General features: G+C 37.0%; 1 protein-coding gene across 1 annotated transcript in view; it reads left to right on the top strand.

Annotated features, from left to right (window-relative positions):
• CDHR3 (cadherin related family member 3) overlaps nucleotides 1-15885 on the top strand; it is a 94468-nt gene that overhangs the window by 49806 nt on the left and 28777 nt on the right. Inside the window, exons 9-11 of the mRNA XM_052000961.1 lie at nucleotides 11091-11259; nucleotides 13010-13112; nucleotides 13254-13352. Of these exons, the coding sequence (XP_051856921.1) occupies nucleotides 11091-11259; nucleotides 13010-13112; nucleotides 13254-13352 (371 nt within the window). The remainder of the gene's footprint in view (nucleotides 1-11090; nucleotides 11260-13009; nucleotides 13113-13253; nucleotides 13353-15885) is intronic.

Genomic DNA, 15885 nt, shown 5'->3' with positions numbered 1-15885 from the left:
TTGGGGGGGGGAAGCTACAATTAGGGTTAAGTGACTTTTTCAGGGTCACATAGATAATGTGTCAAATGTGTCAGAGACTAGATTTGAACTCAGGTCCTGTTGATTCTAGGGCTGGTAATCTATCCACAGGACTACCTAGCTATAGCATGAAGAGAATTTTTGAAAGTCTTTACTTAGTACTTTACTAAAGTATACTTTAGTATACTAATAGCATGATATTTCATTTTTACAAATGAAGAAAAGCAAATTGCTGATTTGGTGAGAATTTGAGGTAACTTTAGATGTGACATTTCTAATTAAACCAAAATATGGCAAATGATTATATATTTGTTATCATGTATTTCCTTTATCAATAAATAATATATTTTAATAATAACAATATTTATTGAATTATAAGAAATTAATGAATTTACTATATAGAGAAATAAGAGTAATTACTATTGATAAAGGAGGTCTCCAGTTTATTAAATAAATAATACTAAAAGAAGTAGAATAGAAGACCAAGCTAATTAATTACTGAGGAAAAAGGTAACAATTTTTATTTGTTTCTTCACATCTAATATTGCTTATATGTTCTTTAAACTGAAAGATGCAATTAAAAATATGGGATTTAATATAAGACTAAAACAATTGCATTTTTTATGTTTAACTTTTATGTTTTTACTATTAGCTAGGGAGTTGGTAGATCTTCCATGTCTCTAATCATTACCCTCATAAAGATAGAACAGGGAAATTTTAGTACCTGGCTCTTTTCGAGATTAATTATCAGCTCCCTTTCCAAACACTCAAATTTGGGAGAACCAGGTCCAGGCCGTTCCTATTTTCCTGTCTTTAATTGGAGTTGCCCTGAAGAAGCTTTCAAAGGGATTTTATGTGTAGGTGACTGGCTAGTAAGTACCCACTCCTTATTAGCATGTGCAGCATGTTCTGCCTGAAGCAATCCCTCTCGTGGACATTGGAACATGACCGATTCCTATCCATTTACTCTGTGGCAAAGAAGGACTTTTTGATCAGCTACTAAGCAGGAACTGGGTATGGCCTTAGGCATTTTAGTCCCCACCTAGTCCAAGGTCTATAATAAGCAGACAACTCTGCTGTTGCTTCTGTCTTTGTGTGTCACTTCTTTCCTGCTCTTAGTTGAAGGAATATTGAAGATAACTATAACTTTTTGAACTTTAAAAGGTCAGGTGAACTAGCTTCCAGCAAGTCCAGAAACTGGAGCCCATAATGGAGTTTGCTAACAAACTCAGTGAGGCACCAGCATGATATTGAGAATAAACCATCTAAGGGGCAGCTGGGTGGTACAGTGGATGGAGCACCAGCCCTGAAGTCAGGAGGACCTGAGTTCAAATCGACCTCAGACACTTAACACTTCTGGCTGTGTGACCCTGGGCAAGTCACTTAACTCCAATTGCCTCAGCAAAAAAATAAATAAATAAACCATCTTAACCCATCATGGCAATAAATCATCCTAGTAGCCAAGATGCCATTCCTTGCATCAAAAGAACAGATCACCTAATAATATACTGTAATTAGAAATGAGGTTAGTAGGGACAAATGCTTTGTAGCAAATATGAGTTTGAGCTTACTTTGCCCAAGGAGGAAGGTGATATAGGAGAGAGTAAGTCCTTTTAAGTGGATCTCTGGGGAAAGCACGTAGAGATTTTGTATTTCGGATCTTACTATATATTTTCAGCATATATAGTTTTGTAAAGGATAATTGATATTATTTGTTACATGATATTATGATATTAATCACTAGGTCAATCAATGACATATATACATATATAATTGTGATAATAACTATAAGGGGTAATATTAGGGACAACACACTAATGGAAGCTTGAGCTGATAATATTAGAAGAGTTGAACTGTCTTTCAAGGGCATTCCTAGAATCTAGCTATCCTCTGGAAAACTGGCTTGCCAGTGCAAATGGAAGTTGGGATAGCGACTTTCTTGTAGCTATCTAAAGACTATATACAGAACGTGAGATTTTAATTCCAATACTCTCATTTAATTAAAAAAATTTTTTTTTGCTGAGGCAATTGGGGTTAAGTGACTTGTCCACGGTCACATAGGTAGGAAGTGTTAAGTATCTGAGGGCAGATTTGAACTGTGGTCCTCCTAACTTCAGGGCTGCTGCTCTATCTACTGCACCACCTAGTTGCCCCTCATTTAATTTTTTAAAAAAAGTAATTATTTTGTTCATATAATCAACAGACTATGGAACTTGAATTATAAGAGAATAACAAAAGGATTGCAATTTCTACATGGATTCCACCAACAAAAATCACAAAACAATCAAGAAACATTTATTAAACATTTACTCTGTGCTAAAAAGCTAGAAAAACAAAGACAAAGCTTAGCAGGTTCATAGTCTCTGGCCAGAGATAATCTACTTTCAGCTCTAATTGATAAATCCAGTGGTATGTACCAATTGTCAGCTACAAATGTCATAACATATGTGAGATACTTTGCAAACCTTAAAGCAGTATATAAACACTATCTATTATTCTTATTATAAATGCTCTCCGAAGTGAGGTCTATTTATTCCAAAAGTATTTATGTAAATTTAAAACTGTTAATTGAGTGACCTGAGAACAATTATCAATCCTCTTTCTCCTTTTTACTAAGAAGCACTAATCTTTCCATAGTTCAATAATGTTTTGCCTGGAGAAAACAAAGGTATTTTTCAGTATTTCTTTCAACCATTAGTTTAATTTGATCTTGATGTTCAAATCTTGTCTTTATTCTTTCTTGGCACACATTAAGAAGAATATAATTATAATCCAAATGACAAAGTTTCCACAGGATGAAGTCACTATTTAATATATTTTTCAGTGGAATGCCCAACTCTTTGTGACCCAATTTTGGGTTTTCTTGACAAAGATACTAGAGTAATTTACCATTTCCTTCTCCAGTTCATTTTACAAATGAGGAAACTGAGGCAAACAGGGTTAAGTGACTTGCCCAGGGTCACACAGCTAGGAGGTATCTGAGGCAGGACTTGAACTCGTGAAGATGAGACTTCTTAGCACTCTATCTACTATACTACCTTCCTGCCCCCATATAACTTGATGTCATACATATAGATTAAGTAATGCAATGCTTTGACGTGACTTCCTTTTTGACTTGGAAGCCAAACTTAGTCCTATTCCTGAGCAATGATAGAAGACTTCAGGTTAAGCTGAATAGAAGACAGGTTTAAACTGTCTCTCGGGAAGATCCCACATTTTATTTTGATTTTTCTTGACATTATTGTATTGGAGGTATGTTTTTGTTAGAAAACAGCTTTCCGCATTGACATCAGATCTTCCAGTTTTCTTTCATTGTTTGGAACTATTTTATATATTTGGCTGTCCTTCATTCTCAAAGAGGACCAAAGTGACATCACTATGTTGGAGTCATATCCCATCACAGGTTGGTGTCCAACTGTGCCTGATCAGACCAATAGAAGCTTAAAAGACTCTGCCATAAGGTGCACATAAATAGTCTCCTTGAGCATTTTATATATGTACAATGCATTATAAAGCTATGGATGAAGTACTGGGTCAAAGGTTTTATGAAAATAAGAATGGTATAAATGTTAGAGCACTTTTGAGTGGCTTGATCAATAATCATCAAGTTAATAATGAGTTGCTCTTTACATCTATGAGGCTTCATGGCATGCCCTTGTTGCTCCTTAATTGATATGTTGTTTTCTTGTAAGTGATTATATATTTTTTGAGCTATATAAGCTATGAACGTTTAGTGTGAAATACATAAGCAAGGAATTAGCTTATATTTAGAGGGGTCATTGGTATGTTCTCATTCTTGATGATAAATAAGGGATGCTTTCTGCTAAGAAAGATAAGATTGGGATGGCATTAGAGATGAAGCAAAGTAGAAAATCACTTTACTAGAAAGTCATATGCTGCTGTGTAGCATTTCAGTCAATAGACTTTCCAATTTTGCAGGGAAGTTAAAGTTACCTCTGTTACATGGCACAGCACACAAAATTTATCTGTTATACCTTTTCAAACCTTCTTTTTTTGTGGTGTTACATTTCTTTCAACCCTCTGACTGACCAATACAGTGTTCAAATTTCTTATAACTTTACAGGTTAGATACTCATGGAATCTTTCAATGTCACTTTGGTAATGTCACTTTCAATGTCAGTTTTACTGTGGATCAGACACTGTGCTAAGCATATTGCAAATATTATCTCATTTGATCCTTACAACAACCCTGAAGAGAGGTGCTATTATAATTCCCATTTTACAGTTGAGGAAACTGAGGTAAATGGAGATCATAGGAGGGCTTCAGGCCTAGTACTTCATCTGCAATGCTACTTAAGCTGCCTCTCTCTTTCTCTTTGTCTTTCTTTCTGTTTCTCTCTCTATTTTTGTCTCTCTGTTTCTCTGGCTCTCTATCTATCTGTCTATCTCTGTTTCTCTCTCTTTCTCTGTGTTTCTTTGTCTCTCTTTTTCTCTTTCTGTTTCTCTGTCTCTCTATCTCCATCCTTCTCTCTCTTTCTCTCTCTGTTTCTCTGGCTCTCTGTCTGTCTATCTCTGTTTCTCTCTCTTTCTCTTTCTTTTTCTCTGTCTCTCTATCTCCATCTCTCTCTCTCTCTCTCTGTTTCTCTGGCTCTCTCTCTGTCTATATATCTCTGCCTGTCTCTCTGTCTCTATCTCCTCTCTCTGTCTGTCTCTCTGTTTCTGTCTCACTGTTTCTCTGTTTGTCTCTGTTTTTCTCTCTGTGTCTTTCTCTGTGTTTCTTTGTCTCTCTTTTTTTCTCTGTGTGTCTGTTTCTCTCTCCATCTCTCTATCTCCATCATACTCTCTCTCTTCTTTTTCTCTATCTGTCTTTCTCTGTTTCTCTCTCTGTCTCTCTGTTTCTCTCTGTCTCTGTGTTTCTCTCTCTCTGTCTCTCTCTGTGTGTCTTTTTGTCTCTCTGTCTCTTCCCTTTCTCTGACTCTCTGTCTCTCTCAATATGTGTATATATACAGATAGATGTACATAGATATAACACATATTTCTATGTACACTAAATGAGTTCTTGAAATTCCAGTTGAAATCTGCCCATCTCTTCAAAATTGTTTGAGACAGTGGCTTTATTTTGCTATCAGTCTCGTTATATATAGCACCCGAAAAGTCTTTATTAAGGGCAAATTTTCAATGCCTTCACATCTTTTTTAGCTTTTCTTGCTTCAGATTTAGGTAATACACTAATTTCCTCTCATTTTATTTAATCTAGGCTTAAGAAAGGAATCCTTTCTCATGCTTTCCCAACCCTGAGCTGCAGCGAGTTGTTTTGCCACTTAGAGCCCAGGATATCAGTCACAAAAAGTTAGATGCAGCCCATCCTTAAGAAGTGGTAATATCCGTTTCCAGTTTTGTCATAATGTAACACTGGTACATAATGAAAACATTCGTATCTTGAGAACATTTCACACACACCTGGTTTGCCTGCTTTAGTTGTCATGCCATCTGTACCGAGGCAATTTCCAGCAGATGGGGTTCTGGTGTTCCTGAGCTTTTCCAATATATCTTGCTTGCTTGTGGTTCCAGGACTTGCTCCATTGTCCTCCACATCAAGGCAACTCTAAGTGACAGGGTGGATAGTGTTGGAGTCAGGAAGGCCTGAGTTCGAATTCCGCCTCAGATACTTCCTTAGCTGTGTGATTCTGAGCAAGTTACTTAATTTCTCTCAATCTCTATTTCCTCTTCTATTAAGCAGGTATAAAAATAATACCATAACTCTTGTGGTTATAAGGATAAAATAAGATTTTTGCAAACCTATTAATATATAAATTATATAAATATTAAAAATATAAATAGTATTATGTAAATTATACTATAATAATTCTTATTATAATTAACTATAATTATAATTATTCTCACAAAGATACAAAGGAATAGGAACAATTACAATATACTGATCAGGGTACTAATTCAATCAGTGTTTTACAATTCTCTAGGCTTTCATATTTACTGTAGGACTCCCAGAGCACAGGCAATCCCCATATCATATACCACAATATGATATAATATATTTTGATGTTATCCAGCCCGACATGACCTGGATAATGAGTTGGATATTGAAGGAGCTATTATTATCATCATCATTATCATCATTATAGTTATTATTACTACTAGTAGTAAATAGCACAGTGGGTAGAATATTGAATTTAGTGTCAGAAAAATTGGATTCAAATCCTGCCTCAGTCACTGACTCTCTGTGTGTCAGGTTACTTTGCTCAGCCTAGTTTCCTTTATCTGTAAAATGGGAATAATAATAGTAGCTACTTCCTTGTGATGATCCAATGAGATAACCAATGTAGAGCACATTGCAAACCTACAAATGCTATGTCAATGCTCGCTATTACTATTTTTATTACTCCCACTAATACTATTTACCTGCTACATGTAAGACATATGTTAGGCATTAGTCCAAAGATGAAACAAAAACAGTCTTTGCCCTAATGGAACTTAACAAATTTTCAAATGTATCCTTTAAGTCTCTTCCAGAATTGGTAACCACTAGCAAAGTGACTAGTGAGAAGTGAGAAGGATAACAGAATAAGGTTTTTTGGTTTTTTTTCCCCCATTATGGTTGGAATGGGAAATCCTTCACATTAAACAAGAAAATGTAGAGAGGATAAGAAATTTGGATGCTCAACCAGTGACTGGAACAGTTAGGATTTTGAAACCAAGCTTTACAACTTTCAGTACAATCCAATTCAATTTTTTCTACTCCTGTCTATATTATTTATAAGTTCTTAGCAGATCTGTGATGTTAAGAAACCCAAGAATGAAGTGGCTTTTGAGAGATGATTGTTAAATTTTCAATGTGAGCATTTACACCCTGAAAATTGACTGATGCTACAAATTAGAGCCTGATCTATTCTATTACCTTTTTGATTGTCTAGACTTAAGAAAATGTTAATACTTCAGATTATACTTAAAAGTGTGTCCCGTGAACATTTTCCCCCAGAGATGTAGTTACTAAACATTCACCTGCACACACCTCTGCTATTACTTCTCATTTCTCCCACTCTTGCTGCCTCCTGCATTCCTACCTCTATCTATATTCACATTGCAAGTCTTATTTATTTGTTTGAATAAAAAGAGGGTAACAGAGGAGAAATTTAGAAACAAACTCCCCCTCTGAAAGTTCTCGGATGAATCTTGCCCCTTGCATATTTATTCCACTATTACAAGACCAGAAAAGGGTTCTTCTTTCTGAGAGAGAGTTCAAGAGCTGGCAGAAATGCAAGTGAGACGTGCACTCAAGGCCAGCGAGAGCAGCTGGGCTTGTCGAGGTCGCCCTGGCTCTGTGCCCGAGGACCAGGAAGCTCCCATTGATAAGAGAAGGAGAGCACAGACCTCATTCTGTTCTCCGCCACTTGCCTCCAACTCTCGGGAAGGTCTCCAGAGCTTGACAGCTCTCATCCATGACGGAGGGTCTACTCCTGTGCCTAACAGGTGATGAACAAGCATCGCTGGTTGGAGGCATCAAAGGCTGTGCCTGACAGCTCATGTTCTGGCCGTAAATTGTCAGGCACTTGGCAGAGAGCACATCACAAGCTGTTTGCAAGCAAGAGCAGAAACTAATGACAGCCCATTCTGCAGCGCAGCCTGGCTCTTTCACCTTTGGATGGCAAATAAACCAAGGTCATGTTCACAAGGTAGCCAAAGCAGCTGCTTTCAGTGGCAGGTGACATGATGGATGGGGACAATGCGGTTTTAAATGATGCCAGTTTGGGATTGAAAATAGCACGTGGCAGGGAAGCCTCCCCCAGCATGGCTCTGAAGGACGATATGACAATTCTCCTTTCCCTGAACTTCTGGCTTCCGAACTTGTGGGTCTTTAAAATGCCGCAGCCTCAAACCCGTCTCAGATCTGCAAGGATGCACACCTCCCTTGGCTCCTGAACGAATATTTCCACTGCTCAGTCTCCAGCTTTGTTTTTCCATTCAGAAAACTGTGGGGTTTTGTACAGTTGTTGTGGGTTTGGTTTTAGAAGAGATCTTACTGCAGCTGATGAATTGGCCGGATGCTCAGGCTAGGACCCAAAATGCGTGGACACCAGCTTTCTGGGTGAATAAGGCATCGGGCAACCTGAGTTCCCATGCGAGGGTGGTTTCTTTCCAGAAAATAAAACCCACTCTTCTCAGCAGCCAAAAGCCATCCTTGCTGTCAGACTCTGCTCAGCTTCTGATGAGCTATTTCCAGGCTTATCCAGGAAGACTGTGGAGATGATGGAGGAGGAACCTTTAGCCCCAGAAACAAAGGGGGCGGTGATGGATTAAAGATCCTCCATCATCAGCTCCATTTTAGAGATCCAGAAACTGACTTCGATACAACTGGATTATTTTTCATTGTCTCTTTCATATTCTTTCCAGCTTTTTGATCCACATTCTGTTTTGAAGGTTTATCTTAAACAGTGACTTTGAATAAAGCTGTACTTAATGTATTTCTCTAACAATAATAGCTCACAATTATATAAGTATCTTTTTGTAATGGCAAGGAAGTGGAAACTGATTGGATGCCCATCAGTGGGAGAATGGCTGAATAAGTTATAGCATATGAATGTAATGGAATATTATTGTTCTATAAGAAACGACCAGCAGGATGACTTTAGAAAGGCTTTGAGAGACTTAGATGCACTGATGGTAAGTGAAGTGAGTAGAAGCAGGAGAACATTGTACACAGCAACAACAACTTTATAAGATGGTCAATTCTGATGGACGTAGGTCTTTTCAACAATGAGGTGATTCAGACCAGTTCCAATGATCTTGTGATGAAGAGAGCCATCTGCACTCAGAGCGAGCACGGTGGGAATTGAGTGTGGATCACAATGTAGTATTTTCAGTTTCTGTTGTATACTTGCATTTTGTTTTCTTTCTCATTTTTTTATTTTTTGATATGATTTTTCTTGTACAGCTCAATAATTGTGGAAATATGTATAGAAGAATCGCACATGTTTAACATATTGGATTACTTGCCATCTAGGGGAAAGGGTGGAGAGAAAGGAGGGAAAAAATGTGGAACACAAGGTTTTACAAGAGTGAATGTTGAAACTATGCATGTGTTTTGAAAATAAAAAGTTTTATATAAGAAATAATTATATAGGCATTGTCCAAAATACTACATGTGCATAACTCTTGCATATCCTTTTGACACAAAAGATCCAAATATGCCTTTGGAGATATCTCATTTCTCTGGCTTCTTGTCCCCACCAAGATTATTTTGGAACTATGGTATCTTACAGCATTTCCTCCCAAGGAGGTTCACTGACTGGTTCCCTTAACTAGCACTTAAGCTCAAAGGGATCAAAACATAAATAATTTGATTGACAAGATAACAGATCTGGAAAAAGACAAGACATATTTGAGCTCAGGGAAAGCAATGAGCAACCATATCTGTACCATATCTGTGACTTCTAGTACTACCATATGCAAGGTTCTAACAAGGAAGTAACCAGGTCATTATTATCTTCCATATAATTGTTCCCTTCTGTCTCAGCTTGCTTCTGATGGATCACTTCCTGCCACTCATCACTATTCCCCATGGTCCTATTCCCTCTGCAGCTCTACTGTAGCTCTCCTAGTTCCCAGCAAGTGGTAGTTGTTTCACACCAGCCCTCTCACTATCTCCTGAAGTTATTGTTTCCTGATTCTTTCAGAACTACTCTGAGAAAGGACACTTTTATATCAGCCTTATTCAGTGTCCTCCACAGTTAGTTTTGCCATTCTCCTCTAGTTTCAAGAGGTGGCATTTTATTATCTTTCTCAAGGGAACCACTCTCTAAGTATTTATGGGAAAAACCTACATTTATGTCTACAGTTCAGAAAAACACATTATTGTTTTCTTTTCTTTTCTTTTCTTTTTTTTTTTTTTTTTTTTTTTTTTTTTTTTTTTTTTTTTGCTTAGGCAATTGGGGTTAAATGACTTGCCCAGCACCACACAGATAGGAAGTGTTAAGTGTCTGAGACCGGATTTGAACTCCTTCAGGGCCAGTACTCTATCCACTGGGCCATCTAGCTGTCTAGAATACATTATTCTTAAGCTTTGTACAAAACAAAATCTGATAATATGTCATGGGATTAGGAAGCACTTCTCTGATGTCAGAACCCTTGAAACACATCAACAGCATCCAATTCAAGCTTGATAAAATGGAGAAAATTCTTGATTGGAATGAGAGAATCTAGGTTTGAATCTACTTATTTCCTGTTTGACATTCAACAGATCATTTCTTCTCTCTAGGTCTCAGTTTTCTCATGCTCTCCCTGGGCTCATATGTCTTATCTTTTTCCAGATCTGTTATCTCGTCAATCAGATTATGTTTTGATACCTTTGAGCTTATATACTAGCTAAGGGAGCCAGTCAGTGAACTTCCTTGGGAGGAAATGCTATAAGATACCATAGAGATGAATTAGATCTAAGGAAGGTTAATATGAAGCCAGATCACACCAATGATAAATTGGCACTGCAAATCTCCCCACGAGGCGAGAACTCTGCCTGATATCTGATGTGTCCCTAACATCTTCTCTTCTCTAAACACAATAGCTCCAATTCCTTAGCACAGTTCCTAGCTTAGAGTATGTTTAATAAATGCCTCCTTTCTTCCCTTCTCTTTTCTTTCTTCCCTTTCTCCTTTCCTTCTTTCCCTCTATCACCTTCCATCCTGTCCTTCTCTTTTTCCTTTCTTTCCCCCTTCTCTTCTCTTTTCCCTTTATTTTCCTCTTGCCTTCTCCACTCCTTTTCCTTTCTTTCTCCCTTTGTACCTTTCCCTTCTCTTTTCCCTTCTTTTTTTCCTTGACTTCTTCATTCTCTTCCCTTCCTTTGTTCCTTCCCTTCCCTTCCCTTTTTTTCCATTCCATTTTGTTCTAGTCCTTTCTGTTCCATTTCCTTTTCTTCACAACCTTTCTTTACTTCACTTCCCCATACAACCCAGCACACCCCTGGGCCCATAGTAGATACCTAATTAATGCCTGTTAAATATGAACAACTTGAAGTTGAAATACCCCACACATGGCTAATGACAGGTGCTTAGTAGCCATTTATCACTTGGGAAAAACATTAAACCAGATCTTTTCAACAGCATCTCTGTGTCTGAACATAACAAGAAAATGCTGCTTCTGGACCTAGTGAAACATTGCTTTGATAATGATGCTGAAGCACCAAATAACCAGTTCAATTTCACTGATCTATCAGGAGCAGGGAGCAATGAAAAGTTTTTTCAGGAATCAGATGGCTCTGGAAAAATTTTGGTGAGTTAATGGTCTCTGTCATTAAAGAGGAATCTTGGGAATGTGGCTATGGATTGTAGTGCATGTTGTCTACCTCCAGAAAGACATATTATGGACTAAATCCTAAAGCAAGAGAATGTGGCTAATATAGCTCATTTTGAAAGACTCCTGACATTTCCTCATTATTTTATCCAGGTAATGGGAATAGTTTATTGCATATAATAATATGCAACAATTCTGAAGGTCTAAGGACTTGTAGGATACATTATTTAAAAAAAAATTGTGACCCCATGGTCATATAACATAGAGTAGGCTCATGTATTTCTATTTTTTTTCAAAAGCCTTGATTTGAAGCATAGAGGTATGAAGGGAGAACAGATTTAAAAACACTAGAAGATGACTCAGAGGTCATTTAGCCCAACTTCCTCATTTTACAACCGGGGAAACTGAGGCTCAGAGAGTTTACCTGAGATCACATAGATAGTAAGTAGAAATCAGAACTTGAACTCTGGTCTTCTGATTCTAAAGCTAGAGTTCTTTTCTCTGGTTCATATTTTTCAAAATGGTACAAAATGCTAGTGGATTTTGCTGATATAAGCATATTTAGCAGTGGAAACTCTGTTGAAAACAACAGAAAGATGAAATATAGGCATTCCCTCTCCTCGCCTAATGAGCAGGCAGAGTCAAAGGGATTAAGCAGACCTAAAAACAATATATGAAAATAACTAGAAAAATATAAACTGAAATGAAACTGAATGCTGTTTTATTGTGAGGATTAGATTTGGCCCAGAAGAAGAGATGGGAAAATGTGTATGTTTCTGCTCATTAGAATTATATAACTTAGTTAATTTGTTAATTAGTTTTGCAGAACTGCTTCTTCCTCTCGCTCCATCGCCATCCTTTTTTATTCTTTGTTAAAAAGGATGGCTCTTTGAGAAGGTACAAGGTTGAGATACATTTGGAAATAAAGATGATGTAGAAACAAAGTATGTATGCAAAATATGTACACAAAAATATGTATATAAAACAAAATATGATTACCAAAAATTATTTAAGAAAAACTGGAGTGAGCATTAGAGGATCAAGATCTTATTTTGAATGGTTAATCTTAAGTTTAGGATGGGGAAAAAGAATTGAATCCATTGTTTAAAACTTTATTGAACCATTCATAACTTTTCAACTCTTAAACTGAATGAAAGTCTGGAAAAGAAATAGGAAATGGAGGGGTAGGGGAGATAAAGACAAAGGAAAGGGGATACAAAGAAAAGAAAGTGGGGGGAATTTTATATTGGGAGATCAAATTTCTCATGGGAAAGGATGGCATATTCCAATGAAGGGAATATTAGACTAAGAGGCGGGAAACTGTGGATTCAAAATCTATTTCTTGCAAAATAGTTTACTCTTTGGGCAAATCATAGAATCCCTCTCTGTCTCAGTTTTCTCATCTGCAAAAGAGGGATAATAATGTCTACAGGAGCTAGCTCACAGAGTTGCTGTAAGACTCATTTGAGACAATATTGGTATGTAGCATGTCTCAAAAGCTTTAATATTTTAAAATAGCATTACAGTTTTGGGGGCATCTTGTATATAAGACATTTTGTAAACTTGAAAGTGCTATTTATAATTTGGAAGAAATCTCTTTGTCTTCTTCCCCATTCAACATCATCCTACTAGTAACACTTCACTTTTTGTAAGGAAAGAAAGTTGCTAATATTATTTATAGTGTGTGAATTTCTCCCAATGATCTTAAATCTGTTGATGTTTCATCTAGCTGATTGGTGATCTGGATTATGAAGATGCAAATAATCTAGCAGCTGGGAATAAATATGCTTTAATAATCCAGGTGCAGGACATTGCATCTCCTTACTATAAAAGTAAGTGTATGCTTGACTTCTTACCTAACAGATGTTCTACCATGAGAGCAGAAATAACAAGTTAGTTGACATACATGTTTAAAGGAAGATGCCAGAAGAGAACTTTGAAATTTTAGAATATTCCCTCTGCTCCTTTTTCAGGTACCATCTACATTTATATCTTCACAATTCCAGAAAATGACCATCGTCTAACGTTTGATAGTCCATCCTATTTATTTGAAGTTTTAGAATTGAAGTCAGGTGAGTAAAGCAGATAGGTAATGAAATGATGGCAGCTAGCTGACAAAATGGTTAAAGTGCTTATCAGGGAACAAGGAAGACGCATTTTCCCAAGTTCAGATCTGGTTTCAGATAGTACCTATATGACCCTGGGCATTGACCCACTCATTTGTAAAATGCACTGGCGAAGGAAATAGCAAACCACTCATGTATCTGCCAAGAAAACCCCCACTGGGGCCATGAAGAGTCAAACATGACTGAATAACAATAACAAAATAAAATGATTGTGCTATTGACCAGAACTCTAGAGCCAAAGGATGCTTTTTTTTTCTTCTGGGGGCATGGGAAGGGAATAGCACCTATTATATACCAGCCACTGTGCTAATATGACCTTTACAAATATGATCTCCTTAGAAATCATAAAAATCTTGTGCTGGGGGGGGGGCCTCAAATGCTATTTAGTGGATTTTATAGAGGAGTAAAATGAGGTCGAGAGGCTAAGTAGTTTGCCCAATGTCACACAGCTAATAAGTATCAAAGGTGGGATTAGCACCAAAATCTTCTCAGTCCAGAGTTAATGTTCTTTCCACTGTCTCCTAAGAGACAGCATCCAATGCTAAATGCATAGGTCTCATCTTGCATAGTTGCAGTTGGGAAATGCCTTGTCCCTCTTATTTTCAAAAATTGATTCAGTAGCCCAAGTATCATTTACTGCAGAAAATTAGGCTTTTCTCAACTGTTGTTTATTGAAAAAAAAGTGAGATTCCATTTTTATGCCTATTTACCTTTTTTGCACCCCAAGTTCTCCTGTCATCTCCCCTGTCTACTCCTTGGATTTTTACCTGGCTCATCTTTTTAAAAAGAAAAAAAAAGTCTCCTTTTGGAACTTTCCTCAGATATAGATTAAAATTAGAATATAACTATCTTGAATGCAAGGGCTGTCTTTACTTTTGTAGTTGAACAACTAGCACTTTGTATATAATAAGCACTTAATAAATGCATTTTCACTCTTTCTTTCCATCATAAGGAAACTTTTCTTCCATCATGTTCATCTTTCTTGAAGTTTCTTAAATTCTCTGCTTAGCAAAATCTGATTTATATAATCTCTTTCATTTTAAGAATGAACTCTTCAGTTAGTGTTCTGATTGATTTTTCCCCAACTCTCCCAGTTTAAAAGTTAATTAAAAAATAAATAATAACCCTCTAATGACAACTTCAATCTTGGTTACAAGAGCAGCTCTTTCCTTAGATTTCTGCCAGTTCTCTCTATTTGGGACCTCAAACAACATGGTCTTAAAAAAAAAAAAAAAACTCTTTATAACATAGTTCCTTTCCACTTCATTTTCTCTCCCTTCTGGTTTTCTTTCTCTTACTAAAGGAAAGGAAAAAAAATCTTGTCCAGTCCTTATCCCTTAGCTTCAGGGAGTCAGGGAATATATCTGGAAGTTTTTGGATAAATTGTACTTTGTGTAGTTTAGAGATAGAAGAGGGCAACTTTAATATCCTAGTTTCTGGCCAACCTCTCTCATCCTTCTCCAGCTAACTTATCTGACTTTCCATTTGTACTATATGCATCTTGTGTATAGACAATTGTTTGCATGTTGTCTCCCCGTGTTAGTCTATATAAGCTCTTTTAGGGCGGGGACTATGTGTTTGTCTTTCTTTGTATCCCCCCAGAACTTAACATAGTGTCTGGCACCTAGTAGACATTTAAATGTTTGTTAACTGGCTCACCGACTGACTTGGAAATTGGTCTAGTCTGCTTTGCGAATGTTATTTTAAAAATGGTTCCCAAAGATTATCATGACTAATATGATATGAGAGCTTTTCAAAGAGTAGTAGGTGGCTCAGTGAATCGAATACAGGTTCTGAAAGTCAGAAGTTCAAATTCAGATTTTCAGCTACTTATTAGTTTTATTTCCTGGGCAAGTTACTTTATCTCAGTTGCCCCCCCAAAAAAAGGAAAAGAAAAAAGAGTACAGCCAGCAGAATAGTGGATAAAATGTTAGAGGAAATCAGAAAACCTGAGTTCAAGTCATTTTTTAGACAAGTAACTCTGGGCAGGGACAGTTAGGAGGTATAGTGGATAGAGCTCTGGTCCTGAAGTCAGGAAGCCTTATCTTCCTGAGTTCAAATATGGCCTCAGACACTTACTAGCTGTGTGACCCTGGGCACTTAAACTGTTTGCCTCAGTTTCCTCATTTGTAAAGTGATCTAGAGAAGGAAATGGTAAACTACTCTGGTATCTTTGCCAAGAAAGGTCTCAATGAGGTTATGAGGAATTGGACATGCCTGAAATAACAATAAAAATTCTGGGCAATTTACCTTTACCTTAATCAGATTCCATTTTCTCATCTGGGTAATACAGATGTGGATGCTTACTTATAATATGAAATGGCTGTCCTACATGTGGCATGGATATATAGGTATGTGATCTGAGATCTGACCTATAGCACTTTTGAGGGAGACTGGGATTTCTGTTTTTGTGGGGAGCAAAAAGAAGAATGTAACTGAATGATGCATTCTTTACTCTTCTCTCTCCAGGAGGGAATTA

This window comes from Antechinus flavipes, chromosome 5, assembly GCF_016432865.1.
Source record: "Antechinus flavipes isolate AdamAnt ecotype Samford, QLD, Australia chromosome 5, AdamAnt_v2, whole genome shotgun sequence".
NCBI classification, from domain to species: domain Eukaryota; kingdom Metazoa; phylum Chordata; class Mammalia; order Dasyuromorphia; family Dasyuridae; genus Antechinus; species Antechinus flavipes.
The sequence above is the reverse complement of the archived record's forward strand: the minus strand, read 5'-3'. Positions and strand labels throughout refer to the sequence as shown.